Source organism: Alosa sapidissima, chromosome 24 (assembly GCF_018492685.1).
Source record: "Alosa sapidissima isolate fAloSap1 chromosome 24, fAloSap1.pri, whole genome shotgun sequence".
Taxonomy (NCBI): domain Eukaryota; kingdom Metazoa; phylum Chordata; class Actinopteri; order Clupeiformes; family Clupeidae; genus Alosa; species Alosa sapidissima.
In genome coordinates, this window is record NC_055980.1 from 5,961,165 (window position 1) to 5,983,725 (window position 22,561).

Genomic DNA, 22,561 nt, shown 5'->3' on the forward strand with positions numbered 1-22,561 from the left:
CATGTCGTAGGCTACGGCCCGGTTAGGAATGTCCCACGGCCCGGTGGTTGGGGACCGCTGCTTTAGAGGGTCCATCTGAAGTCAAGTCACTTTTATTTATAGCGCATTTTTGTATGCACAGAGTGCAACCTAGCCTGGCCTTGCCTTGCTACGTACTTCCGCTCGATTTTCATCTCCCTCCACGACTACAAGCGAAGCGTAGACCAAGGGGATGGCCAGGCTAAGTGCAACCCAAAGCGCTCTGCATACAAGACCTTGACACAGGACAAAAGATACTGGACGGAGTGGCATGGTCACCAGCGGCGTCAGACAAAACCAGTACTGCTAACTAGAGCCCAAGGGGAGGGAGGGCCCTTATGAAGTCTGGAATATATTTTATTATATTTATTATGGGGGCCCATCAGGACTGCCAATGCATCGGGCCCAGGATCTTGTGCTACGCCCCTGCGCCAGCGTACCCGTGACACCAAGACATTCAAGACAGACAACAAACAAATGAACAAATAATTAAAAAATACAATAATTTTAAAAAGAACATTTCATGTTAAATTAGTCCATTAGGTTGCATCTAACCGGCTGAAAAATGGCCAAGGTGACTTGTACGAAACTGCACAAAGCTGTCTTGATAACTGACCAACCCGAAGAATTTACTGGCAATCTGAAGCACACAGGAAGCAGTCTGAAGCAATGGGCGATCTTGTTGATCAGCATCTCCAGCAGGCTCCAGGCACCTAACGTTAGATGCAGCTCCCAGGTCAGCCGCAGCTCGTCGTTCTGAAGTAGTCTCTGATGTCTGTTATGTCAAACTGTAGGCTAAGTCTGTTATGTTAAGATCTATAAAAAGTAGCCTATGGCTATCTAAGGGCTAAAGCATTCATTTGGATGAATAGGCTATACATTTCATTTCCTTGACTCTAGGCTAGAATAAAGTCAATCTCATATGATTTCAAAATGTAGGCTAAAGGCATTTGACTATTTATTGTTTTAGAAAATACAAAAAATTAAATTAAGACACATAGTGAAATACACAACTTTTGTAATACTTTTATTTGCTCCTGTATTTAACAGAAGTCTAACTTCTTTCTTCACCATGACATTGTACAACAATACAACATCATAGATGCAGGCCTATACTATGATAAAGAATGGCACAAGTAAATAATTCATGTTAAAAATAGCTAAAAATGTAGCACAGTTAAATATGTGTAATTTACATATAAGCGCACGCGCACACACACACACACACACACACACAAACAAACACATACACACCATGTTGACCTACACCACTTACAACAAGTAACCAATACATGAAAAAACCCAATACCACTGACCACAAAGACCAGTCAACACAATAAGCAGGACAGCAACTTACAAGAGAATTGGACTACATTAAAAATGACATGACTGATAGCTACGGCTACGGGACACGTGATGGTTGGCTGGTTGTGCTGCATCAGTAAAAGCAGAAGCCCCACCCACCCCGTGCTCGTACACTTTTACTGCTCACAGCACATCACCTCCAGTCTCCGACGCCATCCCTGCAGACACTTCTGAAGCTCTGCCTTTACCTGTGACACACACACACACACACACACACACACACACACACACACACACACACACAGTCAATTATTCACGTGCATTGATTTTGACATATTTGTATTGTTTGTGTTTCACTGTCTAAGCAACTTCCTAAATCTACACCCACAACAAGTGGTAAAAGTAAGCTTTTGTGCAGTAGTCAAACTATACACATGCATGCAAATACACACACGCACACACACACACACACACACACACACACACACACACACACACACACAAACCTCTTTGTTTGAGTAACAGTAGAGTACAGCAACCAGAAATCCCTGCAAGTAGAGATATTTAATTATGATTGCATAGCACCTTCATAACTATGGAACTACAATAGACACTTCAGTATGCCTTCAGGCTAAACAAACCTGAACATCACCATTGGCCATTCAACCTGAAAGTGCCAGAACTGTCTCAAAAAGATGTGTAACTGTGGGACAGATTTTATGTGTAGAACATTGATTTGTAACTGAAAAATATTTTTGTAACGGTAAAATAGGATGATTTTTGCTGTAAAACTGATCCGTACCCATAGATTTGTAGTGTAGTGTATATTTGTAATATTAACAATTACAAATATACACATCAAGTCAATTTTAAAGTTACAATCATTTCTGCAGTTTCAAAACGTGATACGCACATACAAAACATATGAGTCTATTCTAATTCCATACATAACAACATAATTGATCTAAATCTAACAATATTACATGGGGATGTGATTTGTTTCATATAAATAGGGGTTTTATTTCAATGGGTTCTCAAGGGTTGTGTATGTGTGCCAGTGTGTGTGTGTGTGTGTGTGTGTGTGTGTGTGTGTGTGTGTGTGTGTGTGTGTGTGTGTGTGTGTGTGTGTGTCTGTTTGTGTCTGTGGTTTGTATATGAATATTTAACCACTCAAATTGACCACCCATAAGGGTCATCCAATGATCAACAAACAATAGTCTGGACTGCTGATGATGCTATTGTACCTATGCTATGACCTTTTTTCCTTCTCCAGGTGTGTTAAAAGGGTTCAGGTTCTCCTGGTTCTAAATCTGGCCCAGACCAGAGGTGCGTTAACAATGGCAAACAAAGTCAAATATTTGCAGTTTCCAAACAGTTTTTAATTTGCTTTGAGTTCAGTGTGAATACGTGTAAACATACACAAAAGAGCTGAGGAAATAGTTATTAGCAAACAAACATGGATGCAACAAGGATTACAGTTTGGAATGTTTACAGAAAAGATAATTTACATTAAAAAAATAAATAAATAAGAACTTGTGTTTGCCTCTGTTCACCAATATTGAACACACATTTGGGCCAAATCTGGACCCTACTGGGATTAGGTTTCTGAGGGGCTCACCTGGAAGGAGCTGAGGAAGAGGGTGACGAAGACTTTGATGAGGCGCAACACACCCTTCGTCTGCTCATCCGTGGCAAATATGAAGACCATCTCATGGACGCCGAAGAGCGGGATGAGCGTCAGTGTTGCCTTTGCCAATCTGCCAATCAAAACATGATTTTGGAAATTCTATGTTCTTTTTGAATTTGATACTAGCGACATGATTTAAAAAAGTTGGGACAGGGGCACGTTTATCATTATGTTGCTTCAGCTCTTCTTTGGATCCACATGCATATAGAAAATGTACAGAAAGCATTCTAATAGTCCTCTTTTGTGATGACTTACTATCCAATGATTTTTTAAACTGAAGGGTTTAGGAGAAACATATAGTCATTGGTATATCTTGGCCTCAGATACCAACCTTTTCACATATTTATAAGGACACTCCTTGTTATATACCCCCCCACCCCTCCCACCCCCACCACCACCACCCAGGTGAAAAACACTAACCGTCACTCTGGGTACGTATACAACTTCCTACTTAAAATCTCAAGCTGTGAGTGCACTACAGTATGCATTGAGCCAGTCAAGAAACAGGGGGTAGACCATAGGCTTTCACTACAAAGAGAGTCATTCTGTATTCATGCATCAATAGTCCCACCACTTCTGATTTAACTTAATTAGAACTTTGACATCAGATAACGAGACTGCCTGTAAATAAACTTTGTGGGTTTATGTTATTGGTATCTCTGTACTGTCAACATACCTATATGTGCACATAACATAACTGCGCACCCACTAAGCACATGAAGAAATGTTGCATGTTGAAGACCGCAGAAACATTGCTGAATGAAGGTTTCTGTGGAACATTAGCAGTGTTCAGGCATTCTATTTTTGAGGTTCACAATATTTCTGACCAATCTTCTCCTAGGGCTCACCTGAGTTTGTAGTCAGGATAACGAAGTTGGTTGTCTGCTCGTAACTTCGACAGAATCACTTTCAGGATCTTCATGAATATCAGGAAGTTCACCTTCAGATAATCAAACAGTTATCTAAATGCTGCTGAAAACAAACTCATCCCAAAGTATAAGCTCTGAATCCCTGAGTCTCTTATCTGAGGGATTTTCCCTCAAAAAGATATGTGGCACAATAGCAAATGCACATGAATCTGCATATTTACAGTATAGTACAGTGTGAAGTTACAAAATGCACATAAATATGGACCAGTTACCAGAGAAGCAAACAGGACAGGAACTCTTATGATCCACCAGTAGTTCATATTCTCATTGATCGCCCAACACCTGAAAATTGCATTAGCATAGCACACATACACAAACACAAACCTCCTAAGTAAGGCCTGTTCTTTCATTTACCACCATCAAACCAACAACCCCCTCTGAACCCCAAATCAACCTCTGCCATCTGTGTGTGTGTGTGTCTGTGTGTGTGTGTGTGTCTGTGTGTGTGTTTGTCTTTGTGTATGTCATACTCACTCTTTATTCTCCTTCAGCAGTTTCATTAGCATCCATGGAATGACAAACATCAAGGGAGTACCTATAAATAAACACCAACACACACACACACACACGGTTGGGGGGCATACCACATGTGTTGCATGAGAGTGTCTGTGTTTCCTTCAATCAGGTGCTTTGTAATCTACAAATAAAAATGAAACTCTAACACAAACGTACACACAAAAAAAAGTATGTGTGTGTGTATGTTTTGAGTGCTTCTGCCTACTTGGCTCATTTACATTCAAAATAATGTGTTCAAGATGAATTTGGATTTGTGGGTGTTTATTTAAATGTCTTTTTGTTTGTGTAATATCAGTGTATCTGTCTATAAGTAGGCCTATATTCATGTGTGTGTGTACGCATACGTATACATGTACATAAACACACTGTAGCTCTGTATATTACACATACCCCACCCAAGAAGAACGTATGGCAGGTACTTGTTGTTTTCCGTAAAGACTGAGGTGATTAGGACTGAATGTAGGTAAAATGCCTCTCCAAAGAACCAGTAGTGATTGGCCAGCACAAAGTATTGCATCAGAACCTGTGCTATACGACAGCCAATAGCAGCCTAACAGAAAGAGAGGAAAAACAATATTTTACATTTACACAGTTTTTTTCAACTGCTTACACACAAAATCTTTTCTTGTCACACAATTTTCTAAACATGTCTTCCAAACATCATTACCCCACACCAAATCTGCAAAACCATACACTAATTCTCAGTGTTTGACTCAGTTTTCAATTGACTAAAATACATTTTGCAAAACACCACACACAATTTTCTACCTAACACACAAAAATCTAACAGGAAGTAACTTGATTTCGTTTATCAAACACAACTAATCAAATTGCCACACTAAATCACCAGTGCTTCACTCTCTCCCTTCACATGTGTAAACACTCTTTACTTTACTGAACACCATCCAATCATTGCCTTAGTATAGGTCTATGAATAGATATACTCTCTATATAGGTATGGACCTTTTCAATCTGCTCCTAGAGGATTTCCGGTTGAAATATTCAGAACCAATGCAGATACTTTGAAAGGAAAATTACAGTAATTGGACTTACAGTAATGTTCTACAAAAAGTTGATGTCCCCATGTTACAGTACCATTAGCTCAATACATTTTTCTGTGCCTCCAGAAATGCCTTAGGAACGCTTAGGATTGTTTGTTTCTGCAGTTGAGAGGGTCTATAGGCCTATGAATACTACTGTACACGACCCCCCCCCCCTCCCACACACACCCACACACTCACACACACACACACACACACACACACACACACCTACACACACACACACACACTTGTCTTTGGAAAAAGCAAAGCAATTTAAAAAAATGGAGTCATTTCCGTCTTAGGCAAAATCAGTGTTTTCAAAACTCCATGTACATCGTCACTGTATTCTGCTTTGCTTTTTTTCTTGTTAGCTGTAAAATACTGTATTCGCAACAGCAAATTATTTGTGAAAAATCACTATTTTTATTGCATTTTTACTGTGTATTTTTAACTTCTCTTTGTTGATACCGTAACTTTCACTCTTGTGTGGAAATTCATATAGAAAGCCTAAGACAGAAGAGCTTTAGGTTTTGAGCAACAGTGTGTAGGCTACATGATGTATCCAAAATGTCATATTATGAAAAAAGTGTTTGTAATGTGAGGCGAATGTTTGGTTTAAAGATGTGTTTGCGACATTTTGATTGTTGTGTGTCATTTTGCTGGAGATTTAAGGCATTTTGTGTAAGCAGTTGTGGGTTTTGTGTGTGGAGTTTTGAACAATAGACACAGAGTTTTGAAAACGTGTGTAAACAGTTGTATATTACATTATGTTATGTTATATTATGTTATTAAATTCTAATTAAGTTTAGTTAAAGGAACCGTATGTAAGATTGTGGCCAAAAACTGGTACTACAATCACTTTCAAATTACTGTAGAGCGATGTATCTCCTTCCCCTCCCCTCTGACTGGCAGAGTTGGCAACCGGATGACGAAACACTACTGACTTTGTGATTAGTAGATAGGTGGAGGGTGGCGCATTAGGCCAAAACACAACGTGACAACATCAACATCAGTTGAGGGCTGCAACTTCACTTTTTAAATGACAATATCCTGGCCAGACTACTGTTGTCAGTGATATAAGTATTTGAAATGAACATGATTTCTTAGTGTCTAGTGACATATCAGGGCAATTTTATGATTAATTGAAATACATGTTTTACATACGGTTACTTTAAGTAATTGTGATCTATAATGACAAAATGTCAATATCAAAAATGAGAAATAGTTGAAGTCTTTGCAGATTAATTGGTGTGTGTGTGTGTGTGTGTGTGTGTGTGTGTGTGTGTGTGTGCGTGTGTATGTGTGTGTGTGTGTGTGTGTGTGTGTGTGTGTGTGTGTGTGTGTATGAGATGGTGTTTGTGTGTGTGCCTTGGCTACCCTGTGACTCAGCATGTCTCGTAAGTCGGCCTGTGTGTTGATCTGCCGACTCCAGTGCTGGTCCATGAGGGAGTCCTTCAGCAGCACGGCCACCGCCCGCAGGATGAATGACACAAACAGGTTGGCGTGGATGTAGTTGCGCATGCAATGCAGCTTCCTATACCCCCCCCCCCCCCCACACACACACACACAAAGACATAAAGAATGTGCATGAGAGAGAGGAGAGAGAAAGAGAGAGAGAGAGAGAAGAGAGAGACAGAGAGGCATAACACTATACGCTACTTAACGAGATTAATTGAACTGAAAGAACCCCCGGACCCAACCCTCACACACACAAACAAAGAGAATGACAAAGAATGACAATACCACACTTACCAAACACTTTATTAATGAGTAATAATGAAACTAATTAATCAATTTGAATGGCTTTTAATTGCATGTCTCTGTGAGAGTCAGAGGTGGAAAGGGAGAGTGTAAGAAACCGAGAGAGTGTGTGTGATTGACCAAGGAAGAGACAGACCAGAAAGGAACATGATTCATGAGTGAAGACTGATGGTACCACTATCAGTACAACAGTAAAAGCCAGCCACAACTCACAAGTATGTGAAACAAAGACAGCTGAGAGAGGGGTGATGCTTCATGAAAGAACAGCTCGAGAACAGTACACTCTGAGGGCATGAACATCCTAGGGTTAGGGTTAACCCTAACCCTAACCCTAACTCAGAGTGTAGCGCTGTAGCTGCCTGACTGCTTTAGCTGCTGGCTGTAGCAACTCAAGCTAGGTAAAACCGATTGTTTTTGTTTTTTCCATACCGTCATTACTCGGTGACCTCAAGAAACGGAGATGTATGTGAAAACTTGCCGAGTGGATGGATGGATGGATCATAGATGAATGGGCAGATGGACGGCCGATGGATGAATGCACCAACGGATGGATGGAAAGACGGACGGCCAGGTGGACGGATGGATGTCTGGACTTCTCGACAAACATACAGGTAGATAAACTGACCGACCTGATACTGAGTAGAATGATCAGAGCTGAGAGAAGAGAGAGGAGGCTGAGGGTGTAACCCACTGTGTACAGGATCCGGAAACTCAACATGACCTGTTTTAACCACAGCTACACACACACACACACACACACACACACACCAACCATGAACACTTATTGACCATCATCATTCTTAAAAAGCATTGTGCTTGGTAGAACTTAGGCATAGAATGAAGAAGCACAACTCTTTTTAATTCATCTACTGAAAAGTGCTTCTCATCCCTTTCATCTTGATATATTGCTTTCTAAAGTATTGCTTTCGAGTACAGTATTTCCTTTGACTTTGGGTTTAAATAGATCACTTGTCCCTTGCCATTCTACTTCGTTCAGTTTTCGTCTCACTACCGCGTATGCTACAGCTCTGCAGCCTGGGTATTCAGTGTTCCCTTTCTAATGAGAGTAGATGTTTGAGTGCTGTAGTAATTGACCAGGAAACATCCAGACCAGCTCCTTCATTAGAGCAGTACTTTTTATTACCTAACAGCCAATTGGCTTTACTGAACTCTTTAACTAGAAGCATGTAGCCATAGACATAATATACATAGACGCCGCATTGGCTGCTGGAAACAAGAAATGCGGCCGCCATCTTGGACCTGTCATACTCCTCATTGCGTTGCAGCAGAAAACACAAGATGACAGCACTGTGCAGCATGTTCCTGCTCAAATCGGCGGACCATACTCGGGGGGATTTACTTTTCACAAGTAAGATTTAACATTACCGTACTATTGGTTGTATTTTGTATTTTCGAACAATGTGGCCTGTATCATAGCTACATGTATGACCTTTGCAGCAAAAAAAAACGTGTGAAAATCTGTTCGGTATTCAGTGAGATATGATTAATTAAGTGTGCTGACAGCTCATTGCACCGGCCAAACAGATTACACTGAGTGGAGTGGATGACCGGTCCAAGATGGCGGCTCCAAATCTCGTCAGCGCTAGTAGGGAGCAGCGGTCGATGCGGCGTCTATGTATATTATGTCTATGCATGTAGCTACCACATCACACATCATTATGATGTGAGTATGTGAATGTGTAATCTTGGTGCATCACATTGATTTACCCAGAGAATGGTCAGTTAACCCAACAGCTGCTTTGCACTTCCAGTTTATTAAGCAACAGCAATAATCAATGAAGTGGCAAACTTTCAGGCAGAAATAAGAAAAAAAGAAAGTGCTCAGAATGCAGCCCAGAATGTGAGACATGTCCCTGTCAAACTGAGAGTTAATGGTCTGAATATAGCCAGGGGCTGTAATATTTAGTTGTATTATTTGGTGACATAAGAGTCGTTGCAGTAGTGTGTATGTATAAGCCATGTGGAAAAGTATAGCTGGTTTCAAATGTATTCATGTTGCAAAAATACTTGACATTACTAGTATCTCTTGAAGCTCTTATCAGCATACAGTAATGCAAATGCTGTCCTATAACCCACCTCAGGAGAGGTCTGTGTGAATTTCAAAATAGAAAGGAGAGATAGCGGCCCTGTACAACTGTGCCTAAAAGTGCCTGGGGAAATGAAAATTTGCCAGTGGGGAATGCAGATGTCAGTTTGTTAGTCTGCTATAATGGCAGCACTCACTCGTTTTGTAAATGTCATTCAAACTAAATTTGTGTATGTAAGAAGATGTGTGCGTTTGTGTGTATTGTCTGAATGGGTGTGTGTATGTGTCTGTGTGTCCCTGAGTGTGTGTGGGGGTGTTACAGCAAAATAGCCTAGCCTTAAAGCTGGAGCATGCATTTCTGTTTGTGTATCTGTCAGGGGCCGAGCCAAACATTTGAAACATTGGGGGCTTAGCCCAGTGTCACACACAGAACATTTTGAAAAATAACCCCTTAAATAATGACTTCTAGTGAATTCTGTGTAAACTAATGGACACATTGAGACTTTAAAAATGTGAGACTCAAGGTAGGCCTATATCTGACTGGCACTTTGGGTCTTTCAAGAGGGGTCTATAGGCATAGCCTATCTGATCAGCATGCACTTAGTTAATTAAGCGTTTTTTATGAGTTATAGTTTGTATATTATAGACTAGTATGCTGAGATAACCCTGATTAGATAGATGGGATGCTACCTTGTCTCAATAAATTTTTACTTTGAACTCTGTCCAAAGTAGCCTTATGGTCAGGTTAGCACAGCCCCACACATTGTGAACCCACTTATTATAATGTTCAGTGGAACACATGAAGCTAAGTTTAATCCAGGGCTTAAAATTCATTTTTCAAAATGGGGGGGAATTCCCCCCTTCAGTGCTTCACATAGGGGGACTAATTCAGTTGGGGGGGGGGGGATACATTTTACAAACTGAAATCGCATTTTCCTTATAGGCCTATAGGCATCGATGAGAGAACACTTAGGGCTGAGCTACACCAGGCGCGTAACTGAAGCGTTCCGTTCGCGTTCCGTCTGCTGCAACAATTAGCTTCCATTATAATCAATGGAAGTAGCTACACCAGAAGTGACAGTGGGGCGTACATTCGAAAAAAATAGGCTATTCATCTAAAATGAATTTTACGCGTCGCGAACGGAACGCTTTAGTTACGCGCCTGGTGTAGCTCATATCTTACACTTACATGATTTTGGTTTTGATTTTCTAATTGGAGTAAGTCTTTGTGACAACACGTCATGATACATTTCTGATAATGTTTGATCGTTGTTTTGGTATGAAGCATCTTTTACGTAATGAATGCGCACTCTAGAAAGTGAAAGTAGCCTATAACCTAGGCCTATGCGCTCTGTTTCTGAGCTGTCTGTGCACATCCGCAATTGATTACGTTCCTCAAATGGAGAACACATCAATCCCATGGTATTTTTTGCCCTAAAATGCATGAAACATGCAAGTTCAAAATCCCGCCGGTAGCCACGTTACATCTCCGTTTTTTTTTTTCATATTTGCCTAGGCTACTAGCCTACAATAAATGAATTGAACGAACTCAACTGACAACAGGTAAATCTACTGATTCGGTCATTGAGACTCTATGAATACAGTACAACAAACTTTCTGTCTTTCTGAAGTGTATTTTTGTATTCTGGGGTACAGTAGCCTAATTGCCTAATGTCTTGACAATAGTTTTTCTTACTGGCTTGCTGTTAAAAATTAGCCTGGTGTTACCATCCTACGTACTTCCGGCCAAAATTTGATTTCAGCCTCGCACGTAGTCTGGCCCAACCCACAGTATGCGGTTCGCCTACGGCCGCGCCAATCATCGAACAGTTGAATGATGATGCGGAACTTGCCTGCCGAGTTGCTTGTAGTCCAGCGAAGCTTGTAGTTCAACAGCACAGCAACAATGGCGACGGAGGAAGAGACGCTAGAAGCTATCCGCAAAGTTGTCGCAACTCTCAAGGGCATCACCCAATTAAAGCAGGAGCAAGAGGCTTGTCTTGTCAATTTTATAAATGGCAAGGACATATAACTCTCTTTTCAACTGGCTTTGGGAAAAGTTTGATTTATCAGATGGTGATAGCTAAACCTAAACGCACAAGTGTACTACATGCATCACTACTTATCATGTTTTCAAATAAACGTTTGCTGCTCGTTATTCTCCCCCCTACTCTCAAATTACCTTAACAAAATCAATGCGGCATAGGCCTAGCCTACTTAAGGAATGGAATGTTAGCTACTAGCTACCCTACCGAGCGGGGCTCAAGGCGAGGCGGTGTGTCTTGACGTGAGCTAGCCGGTTACCGAGCGGAGCTCAAGGCAAGGCTGCTGTGATTGTGCTTGACTGGGACTAGCGGTTACCGAGCTGGGCTCAAGGTAAACCGCTCCGTGTTTGTGTTTGACAGAGGCTAGCCTGTGGCCGAGCTGGGCTCCAGGCGAGGCTACCGTGCTTGTGGACAGTAACGTTAGCCAGTCACCGAGCATGGCTCAAGGTGCGTTGTTTTATGCCGAACAACTGTTAGTTTAACCGAGCAAGCTCCAGGTTAAATAACACGTAGGTCGTCAGTACAATCCAACTTATCCGAGAGTGTAGTCTGAACAGCCCGTGGAGAACGAAGTAAGCTCCGACGAAGTCACCGGGCTGCGTAGAACAACAATCGTCTGATAAGCGGCGAGAAGAGATAAGAGGGAAAACTGGCGTGTGACAAGAGCTGATATAATCTCGGCGACGTGACGCTTTTGGTATACAACTCTCGGTCTGTGGCTGGCGCAAGTTAGAGATCCACTACGAAGAGACTGCCCTGGCGGTCAGGTAGCCTGCATACTAGCCAGCGGTCTGTTTACTACTGAGAGCAGAAGTGGGAAGCGTAAGAGCCTGAACTCCGGCGCACAGCATACGTCATTACCAAACGTTGCTGATTGGTTAAGGGAACTCCAATGATTTTAAACCTCAAAATAAGCATCCGCCCATTACGGAGACAGATTATTATTACTTTGTTCCAGACTGTATGACGAAGAGAAACGTAGTCACAGGTGGTAAGGACCAGGCTAGTTAAAACTGACTGCGCCGCTCTGAACTTTCCTGCCAGGTTTTTGGCGTAAAGCACTACATCTAGGCTCTGGCATTGCCTAAACTCATCGTGTGGGAAATCAGATTATCTGTCAATATTGGGCTTTGAAAATAAGGGATATTTGCTTAGTAATAGTAGCCTACATTTTGTAACATTTATAGAGAAACCGAGGGGAAGTTAAATTAGAAACTAGAATCGTTGGAAATTGAAAACACATACAAAAAAAGATTCGGGGCTTAAGCCCCCGAAGCCACCCCCTCGCTCCGCCAATGGTATCTGTGTGTGTGTGCAGGGATGCTGCTATAAATGTGGCTCCCTGTGAAACACTATAATATTGGGCCCCTCAATATTCCTCCAGCTTATGGCACCTTTTCCCTTTATATGTGCGTGTCTATGTTGAGTGCATTTAATGTGTTTTTCCCTTTGTTGAGTTTGTTGCAACATCAAAGCAGGGGTACACACCAAGGAACACGAGTGTCCTGGTAGTGTGCTGGAGTCCTCTGACGTGGACTTGCAGAGGATGGTGTCAGGTGTTCAGCCAGGAGAGTCTGAGTGAAGGCAGTTGATTGGATTTCAGCATGAACCAATCCACTTCCATACACTGTTGCTTGTTTAAAATTCTGAGGGAATTTTAGGGTAGACTCACAGAGCTCAATTTCTGACTGGCCTGTTTCTAAAATATTGGAGTAAGCCTATCTCCATTTCATCTTGGAATTTCTCCAATCTAATTAAGAGAACAAATTGTGGCGGTGGGCAATGTACATAGAGGAACACGTTTGTGTGTGTGTGTGTGTGTCTGTGTGTATGTGTGTGTGTGTGTGTTTACCTCCTGGATGTATGTGCTCTGTTCCTCCTCACACTCGGACATGTCTCTCCACAGCTGACCCTCTGAGTCTCTCACCCACTGCCCATCCAGACCACAGCGCCTACGCACCACACCATGCTGAACTGTAACACACACATGCACACACACACACACACACACACACACACATACACACATAAGTGTGATATACATACAGCTAATTATATATGTGGTGTGTGTGTGTGTGTGTGTGTGTGTGTGTGTGTGTGTGTGTGTGTTACCAGTCTGTGCCCAGGGCAGGTAGGAGGGACAGGAAACATTTACCAACATTCCAGGCACTCCATCAGGCCAGCAAGCATACAAATCAAAGGATCTGTTACAGTAGATGCCTAACACACACACACACACAGAGAGAGAGAGAGAGAGAGAGAGAGGGAGGGAGAGAGAGAGATAAACACCTCAATCGGAATAAAAATACCTGATCCGATCAGAATTTTAATCGGAATTAAAAGGTGGTGTATTCCGTTCATTGTTTTTGAACAGCCATGTACTGTATACGGTCAATCGGACTGCCTGCTGTATCTAAATAGGCCAAAATGTCTATTCTGATGAAACACTCTAAAGCGCTTGAGAGCACCTAATCAGAATAGAGTTAGATCAAATTATACTTTTACTGTAGCCCTGCTCTTCTTTACTTTGCCGTCAATGGAATGATACTGCTTGACATTCTGGCAATATCAGAGGGGAGTTGCTATTCCGCTCTGCGTATAATATCTCTACTCAAGTCTCATTATACTATTCATGAATGTCTTTAATGTGTTGGGGAGAGTGTCTTTATGTGGAAGCTTCACAAATGTAAGACCACTGTATTACAAATTACCTCGAACTCCTCGAGAAATATGTTTTTTTTATCTTCATTATTAAGTGCCCATGATTTGGACAAAGGATCAAAACCCTGGGTGGGAGAAATGAGGATCATTATTCATCGTTTTCTCTTGTACTGAAAGGAGCTGTGGAAATGAAATGGAAATGAATATATGATGATATGTGGCCAATTACAGTTTTTCTCGATCGTTTTGATACCTGTGTCAACTCTAACATCACATTCTCAAAACAGTTAACACCCGTGTCTGAACAAAAGCACTCTGGACAAAATGACACATTTTGCTTGCAAAAGGCTGTTACTCTCTCAAAACACTTAAAACATGCAGCAAAAGCAAATCTTGCCTTCAAACACTACAACTTGTTGCCAATTCAAAAACACTCTTTAATCAATCATTAAACACTTGACAACAAAATGCAAAATCTAGTTCTCAAAATGAGCATTTTTGCTGTCTGTTTCATTACTTAGTCATTTTTCTGGTATCAGAAAAAAACTGTGAAAAGACAAAATGTACTGAATACTGTAAAAAAATAATTTATTAATTCCTCCCAAGATGTAACTGTCATTGACATGTAAGACATACAGCAAACACCTAGCAAGATACTGTACTTTTCATTGAACTACAACTTTCATCGAAATAAACCTACAGTAAACACCTTTTGTACTGTTTTCTCCACCAAATAGGCAATACAGTACTTTGTCTAAATGTGCATTAGATCAATACTTGCAAATAGCAACACAAAACAGACATCTCTTATGTATAATGAATGATTGCTGATTGAAGAATTGTGCAAAGGAGTTTCACACAGGTGTAAAAGAGATTTAGACTTATGCAAGGAATCTATACCACCTGTGAAAATATGTTTTCCTTTTGTTTAGCATGGGAAAACCAATAGAGTTTGGGGCTTTTGAATGACACCTGTGCTAACTGTTTTGCAAAAGGGTGTAAGAAATGTGTGAACCCAATGAAAATGTGTGAACACATTCGCAAGAGATGACTTCTGCTGTGCAAAGAAAGTAGTCATGAAGACCAAGTGGGTTCCAGTTTACTTAAGCAGGTAAAAGCAATCGAGAAAAACTGTAAATCAAAGTTTGCACACCACAGCATCTCCCCTCAGATCTCATTAGCTAAAGTCAAATTCCATTAGGAAGAATGAATAAAAGCAGAAAGAGAAGACAAAACAACACACCTGTGTGTGTGTGTGTGTGTGTGTGTGTGTGCGTGTGTGTGCGTGTGTGCGTGTGTGTGTCTGTGTGTGTGTGTGTGTGTGTGCGTGTCTTTCTGAGCCTGACAGACTTATACAATATATACACAATATACATTAATATCTACAACATCTTAAACTACACAAAAGGTAATTGACCATTGCCAGAAAATGTCAGCAAAAATCACAGGGGCTCTATAACAATATGTATAAGTTACACATTTTGAATGATTCTTCTGGAGAAGTGATTCTTCTCCAATAATTCATTTCATACTAAGGTTCAGCACATTACGCCAGCATAAGGGTCCATTGCCATTTGCAACTGATGTAGTTTCATATTGGATGGAAAAGTGATTAAGAGATATCATTGCATATATACAGTAAGCAGTACATTGTCCTGAAGATATAAATGTGTATGTGTATTTAAGATTACCAGCTGGTTGTGGGTCTTGCTGGATCTGTCTCAAGCAGTCGTCTTGATACTGAAGCCATTTTCTGTAGGTTTCCTCCAGCACTTTCCCAAATGCGCTTTCCCACTGAGGTCCACACACACACACACACACACACACACACACACACACAGGTAATCTGGTGAGAGAGAATGTGTGTGTGTGTGTGTGTGTGTGTGTGTGCGTGTGTGTGTGTGTGTGTGTATGTAAGGGAGAGTTGTTGCTGACTCACCTGCAGAGCCATCCAACAGAGATGTCCCACTATCCATCCAGCAAGGAGCATGGCTGTTCTCCTCTCCCTGTCTCTGCCTGCACGGATACTGTAGGAAAATGTACGTCCATCACCCACAAGGCCACGGTCACCCACACACAAAGACATGCATGCCCAACTACCACACTTCACTACGTGGAGAGATTCTTTCTTTCTTTCTTTCTTTCATTCTTTTGTAGTCTGATCACTTGTGTGGGTTTGCAGAGTTCACACTCTGCTTTCTCTCAGATGTGGGTAAAATGACAACAGATTACAATTTGGTTATAACTTCTTTATTCACAACACAAGAGTCAGACAAGCCAACACTCCTGATCGGCAGTTGATCGGCTCACTTCTCTCTAGACTTCTTCCCCAAATCTGTCTGGCAGGGAAACCACTTGGAACTAAAATAGGCTAATACCCAAATGTATGTGGAGCTAAAATCCCAATATCTTAATCGTTCACCATTACACATAATAATTGGAGTAAGATTGAATGAAATAAAATGACATTAAACAAAATAGTATTAACATGAATGCAACAAGGTGAAAACCCAAGAGCACTCAAACAACAAAACAAAGTAAAAAAAAAAACACCAACAACAACCATTTATGATCTGATCAGCAACATAACCAAACAAAATGCAAGCCCTTAATGCGGGCACCCACGAATACCAACAAGCACCAACAAATTCTTCTGTCATTCCTCTTCCTTGCTGTGGCCGTTTATGATCCAATCAGCAACATGACCAGACGACACACAAGTCCCTGATGCAGGCACCAACCAATACTGTCAAATACAAACAAATTCTTCGGTACCAACTACCAACTACTGTAATATCACAGATTCTTTGGTCATTTCTCTTTTTTGCTGTGTGTATGATCTGATCAGTAAAATGACTCGCCAAACTGCAAGCCTTTAAGAAGTAATGTAAGATGAAAAATGTATAGCTTAATCACAATTACCCTCCTCTTCCCTATTCACATGACACACTAAACCAAACGTAAACTCTCTAACTAAGACACATAATGGGGTGCTTGTTATGCCCATATCATCCATATGTAGGCTTGTGTGCATTTCACTCATTTTCTCTCGCTCTCTCTGCATTGTGTGTTCCCTGTAGCAAGCCAATGCAGAGCTAGACCATAGCAGCAGGGAGCACGACTGGGTATGCGCAGCACAGCACGCGCGCATACACACACACACACACGTACGCACGCACACACGCGCGCGCACACACACACGCACACACCATGCATGCAATTATCATGGCCAAATCCTCATCCAAAATACCACATTGCCTCAAGCAGTGTAAAACAAAACAAAAAATCATTATCGACTGATTTTGACGATTAATTTAATCAATTTCAATTTCAAACGTTTTTGTAGACCACATACAGAACAATCAGGGATTTTGCAGGAAGTAGCGTGTGTTTGTGTTAATGTTTATTTAAATATAAATTTATTAGCAGCGTTTGTGCAAAAAAACAGTAGGCTGCATGTTATTTTAACCCAGGGCAAAACGAAACACACCAGAGAGCAGAGCCGGACAGTAACGGAGTACATTTACTTGAGTACAGTACTTGAGTACAATTTTGAGGGATCTGTACTTTACTCGAGTATCATTTTTGAGGCAAGTACATTTGAGAGGCAAATATTGTACTCTTTACTCCACTACATTTCTATCCATAACCGTGAGTACCTGTTACTACTTCTAAAAAAAAAGGAAAAAAGAAAAATCTCGGAAACCCTCAATTTGTTGCTTCCCTCTCAAACGTGATTGGATTGTGCAGGCGCCACTGATTGGGACAGCCTATCAGCAATCACCTTCAGCTTTCCACCAAAGTCAACTCCATGGTCAGATTTAGATAAGAGATGAAACCATGGACGAAACAATGGATGAAGACGCAGCAGGTCCATCCCGGGAATGTGCCAACCTGTGGCCCCACCTCGCCAGACTATTTCAATTTTCTGAACAAGTTAATGATAGTTTTCGCTTCAAGTGTTTCAATTATAAAATAGTATTTTGTATTTGAAATACGTATTTTAACCCTTAAAGGAGTACCGTCACACCGGTGTGACAGGAATGTTGAGAAGTGAACATTCTAAAGAATATCTGGGTTCATTGAATTCAACATAGAATTTTAGAACCTTCAATTGTTGCGGAACTTAGAACGTTCAAAAACCTACACCTTTAAGGGTTAAATACATGTATTAGAAATACTGCCCATCCCTGGCAACATGGTAAAAAGATGAAAATGACTTGATTTTACTTCCAATTCATTTTACATTCTCCAAGGTATTAACATTAACATTTTTCATAACTCCATGTAGGACGTTTCTGTACATAAATGTAAGCACTGTGGCAGTAGTAATGCAATATTTAGAAAATGTAGGCTACTCTTGTACTTTTAAAAACAAGTAGTAGCTCTACTTATCTCTACTAAATTCAAGATGGCGTCGAACGGTAAAATTCCTTAAGGTACTGTCTGTATGAATCGTCTTGTAAATAATCTACCAGTGCTTTTTCAATGTTCTCCATGTCTCGTTTTAAATGTCAAGGCCCTCGGAAGTCTACCAATGAAGTGAGCTACTTTGAGCCTAGTAAATGGTGTAAAACAGTGATTTATTTGCATGGCTAGGCCGATGCCCGAGACACCACAACGAAACCCTGTTGGTGGCATTGGCTAACTAGCGCCAGATTTCTGAGTGCAGGGGACAAGCTGAGGTGAGCTATGAGACATACGTTCACACTTGGTATCATGTTTCAAGCCACTTTAGGTCAAAATCACACTGGAATCCTTTAAGTAGACATCTGACTGTTGTACTTTTACTTGTACTTGAGTAAAATTTAGCAAAGGGTATCTGTACTTTTACTCAAGTAATGAAGCTGTGTACTCTGTCCGCCTCTGCCAGAGAGGTATCTCACCCTACCAGTGCCGCCGCTCCCACCACGTGCATCACGCACTGTGCATAGGGCACCAAAGAGAGATATGAGGCACCACAAATTTAGACATTTAGTAGTTTAGTAGCGCGCTTTACTGCAAAGTGCGTTTCACTCTTCCTCGTGAACGTTTACAATGTCAAAATGCACCAACGCCATGGTGCATGCAAGGATGCTACTTTTTGGGTCCTAATAGGGTCTGCACGTAGCAGATCTAAAGGCCTCAACATGCTTCTGCGTCAACTCCACGGCGTAGCTATGCCGGCACTCAGGGGGGTAGATTTGCGTGTGGACCGTGGGACGTGTCCATACCAATGTCAAATTACGACTGAAATGTCCCCACCAATATTCAGGTTGAAATGGGGGGAAAAGCGCTCACATGCGCTACACAAAGAGTTAAATCATTTCTCACTTCAGTGCTGCGGATCATCTCGTACAGATCTTGTAATGTGCAGTAGCCTATAAGGGTAAATCGCGCTGATTTGAAGTTACCTATAATAACTACCAGTGAGCCGCAGTCTCCTGCGCAGCATGCAGTGCTTCAGCTTTACTTCACTACAACCATTAAGTGCGTCCAAATTCACCCATTCTTCTCTGTTGAACTCCTCGAGAAGTAGGCTACTCTCATCACACATGTGTCACATGAAAGAGCCTTTTCTCAGCTTTTAAACGGTGCTAGCCACTGTTTGCTGTGATAAACAGTTCGCGAGAAAAATAACTTCAAGAGATTTAATAATTATTCTCTGCGCCCATCTCCACATCCATTCGTCTCGGTGGAATATCGTAGGCCAGGCCTACACACTCTTCACGCAACACATGACAAACCATATATCAGAATAAACAGCAGATCTTAACGAACACAAAGGTGTAATGCATTCCCGTGGATAGTTAGCTGTTCCAGAGTAATCCGGTTTTGAAATAAATTATAGCAAACATGTGCTTACATCGCCTATAGATATCTGTAAATATTATAATCAGTATACAGGCAGCTCACGGTTAAGTGTTTGTCAATGTAGCCTTAATGATTTCTTTTCACAAAATGCTAAGCATGCATGTATTTAAGTTTCTTAAAACTGAGCTGTGCTTAAATGGGCATGATTTCATAACAAATAGAAAATAAATGTTAAATATAGCCTACATATCTGTAGCCTACATATTAAAATCAGATTATGTAGGCTACACAGTGTAGTTAGATCAAGTTGGACAGTAGCACATTTTAATCATTTCATACATCTTAGCTTTTTTTTTCGGGGGGGGGGGGGGGGTTAGTGGGTAGTGTCCCCACCAAAGCTCAGACCAAACCTACGCCCTTGCCGGCACTCCTACGGATACTTCACTTAATTGGGAACGTACCTTGCGCGCGCAGGAGAGAGACAAAGAGAGTGGCAGATTCCAGCTGGCTTGCCATTGTGTATCTCCTTTTTAATACAAGAAACTTGTAAAACGAAATCATGAAAGCAACAAAGACGAGGCGGGAGTATAGGAGTTTGGTTCGGTTCCCATACCATTTTGAAATTCAGATTGGTGATAGGGCTGCAATCAATGTGATTTGGAACAGACAATAATATAAAGATTAGTCTCCTACTTTGAATCGGTGATTCATTAATAATTCGTTTTCCAAGCATTTACATGAAACATGATATCGGAGCGTGATATGGATCATGATATGCGCATTTCATTCCTATAAGCTGCTACCGGGCTCAAAATTCACGTTGAATTGCAAACAGAAATGTGAAGCAATGTTATTACATACTTACATTTCTAAAGCAATTAAGGCTGCTTATAACAACTTAATATTGTGCGTATTCTTGGGTTTTACCTACACAAAGAACGGGCAGCGGTCGTTGCTGAATTTGACACATTTTTTTATGGAAATTGCGTAAAATTCCTGACTGCGCCTTTACAGTATAGCCTAGTCCGCTGTAGTAGGTCTCTTGCGCCTGTCCACACCGTTGAAACACCACCTGTGGCTCGATCTTCTCTAGTCTGAGCGATGTTACTCATTCGCACACCTGTCTACACACCTGTATGTGTTATTAATGCTTATTGCAAGTTGATAATAATAAGTATTTCTTATTCGGTCCATAAAGGCTTGTATATTTATAATTGTATAGTAGCCTATATAATGCATGCAACACAAACGGAAATACTTTGAGAAGGGTTCAAAATAAATAGGTGACCAGATGGCTAGGATTGAATGCATTCCTTACCATATGAATGAATAACGTTACTGTGAAAGCAACGTATAGCCTACATACTGTGCCATAAAACTGCATAAACTTACTGGCGTTGAAAGAAAGCACGCATACCAACACACGAATTGGTGCTGGTACAGAGCAGATATCTTTTCCTCAATTAAAGACTGTCGGAATGACCTGGCATCTAATTAGCTGAGTTACCCCGTCTTCCCAAAAGCTCTTTATTCCCAGATTATTCGGAGAAAAAACAGCTAAAGTGACAAGCCCAAAATAGCCTGTAGCCTATCAATAACATCAATGGCAAGCATCAATCAAACTATGCAAAGATGAGAGATGGATTCATGAACTGAAATAGCCTAAAACGGAAATATTTTCAAGTGAGAAAGATTAACCATTTACTAGCCTACCTGCTTCTGTTAGGTTGCGACAGGTCTGTGAAGTTCGGCACATGCCCTTGAATTTTGCTCGCAGTCGTGTGCAACTTCTTCAAGACCTGCCTCCTCTTCTCTACGTCACCTATGGCTACTTTGAGCTATATCACACCACAGCCTGCCCCTTTCGCCTTCTGTGAGTGTGTGCGTGTGTGTGTGACTGTGTGTGTGTGTGCGTGTGTGTGTGTGTGTCCTTGTGCGTGGGTGCGTACGCGCGTGTGCCAAGTTGTGCAATAACTAGATGTACCGCAAAGCGGTGCAACATATGACCGCCGCTCAGTATTGCACATTCTTTTAGCAAAAATAAATCACTCTTGTCAATTTGTCTCCATCTCCCACTCCGTCCCCTACTCCTGCTAATTTTATGTATGTAAATCAGTGTGTGCATGTGTGATATGCTTTTATGTATATGCGTGCTTCTCTGTGTGTGTGTGTTTTCGCTTGTGAGAATATGAAGAGTTGTCTTTGCCTTTGTGTAATGGAACTGGTGAGTCTTGAACTCTTCAATAATTCGTTTACATGAAGCACATGATATTATGCCTACTGGCTACCAGGCTCATAATTCACTTTTAATTGCAAACAGAAAATGTCTAGCAAGCATCATGTCATTACATGCTTTTATTTCCAAAGGAATGAAAGCTGTTTGTGCCAACTTAATATCATGCTTATCATTGTTAATATTATGCTATACATGTGGCACAATGTTAGAGTTGGAGATTGTGCTATACATGTGGCACAATGTTAGAGAGTCCACGGTGTGGACTAGTCATAGCTATATTTGAATGGAGCTGGTAAAAAAAAGATCATTAGGAGAACGTTTGGACAGTGGCACACAATGGGCTTAAAGTGACAGTGCACCATTTACAAATGAGTTAAACAGCATCAAATGTGTAGTATTTAAGAAATTAATACTTTAAAACAAAATTACTGTGTCATTATTATCATTTAAATAATATAGAAGTGTTTTACTTTACCTTTGTGGTTACTCAGTAATTGTGTGATTTATGCTGTATTTAATA

General features: G+C 41.1%; 1 protein-coding gene across 1 annotated transcript; it reads right to left on the minus strand.

Moving 5' to 3' along the window:
• Positions 1-1,060: 1,060 nt before the first annotated feature.
• Positions 1,061-21,593, minus strand: LOC121700121 (glucagon receptor-like). The gene is made up of 14 exons (XM_042082876.1): positions 21,519-21,593; positions 15,952-16,039; positions 15,704-15,806; positions 13,464-13,571; positions 13,204-13,325; positions 7,889-7,995; positions 6,876-7,032; positions 4,846-5,005; positions 4,414-4,474; positions 4,152-4,221; positions 3,859-3,950; positions 2,942-3,080; positions 1,830-1,871; positions 1,061-1,571 (listed from the first exon to the last, which is right to left on the minus strand). Exons 2-14 carry the CDS (start codon positions 16,000-16,002, stop codon positions 1,500-1,502), a joined length of 1,284 nt encoding a protein of 427 aa, XP_041938810.1. The 5' UTR covers positions 16,003-16,039; positions 21,519-21,593; the 3' UTR covers positions 1,061-1,499.
• Between the last annotated feature and the right edge of the window lie 968 nt (positions 21,594-22,561).

Excerpts from the sequence above, each read along its gene's own strand:
- LOC121700121 (XM_042082876.1), bottom strand. The coding sequence starts at position 16,002 with ATGCTCCTTGCTGGATGGATAGTGGGACATCTCTGTTGGATGGCTCTG. Across the intron at positions 13,326-13,463 it reads CCTGCCCTGGGCACAGACTG|TTCAGCATGGTGTGGTGCGT; the intron begins GTAACACACACA and ends TGTGTGTTACAG. Across the intron at positions 5,006-6,875 it reads GAGACATGCTGAGTCACAGG|GCTGCTATTGGCTGTCGTAT; the intron begins GTAGCCAAGGCA and ends TCTTTCTGTTAG.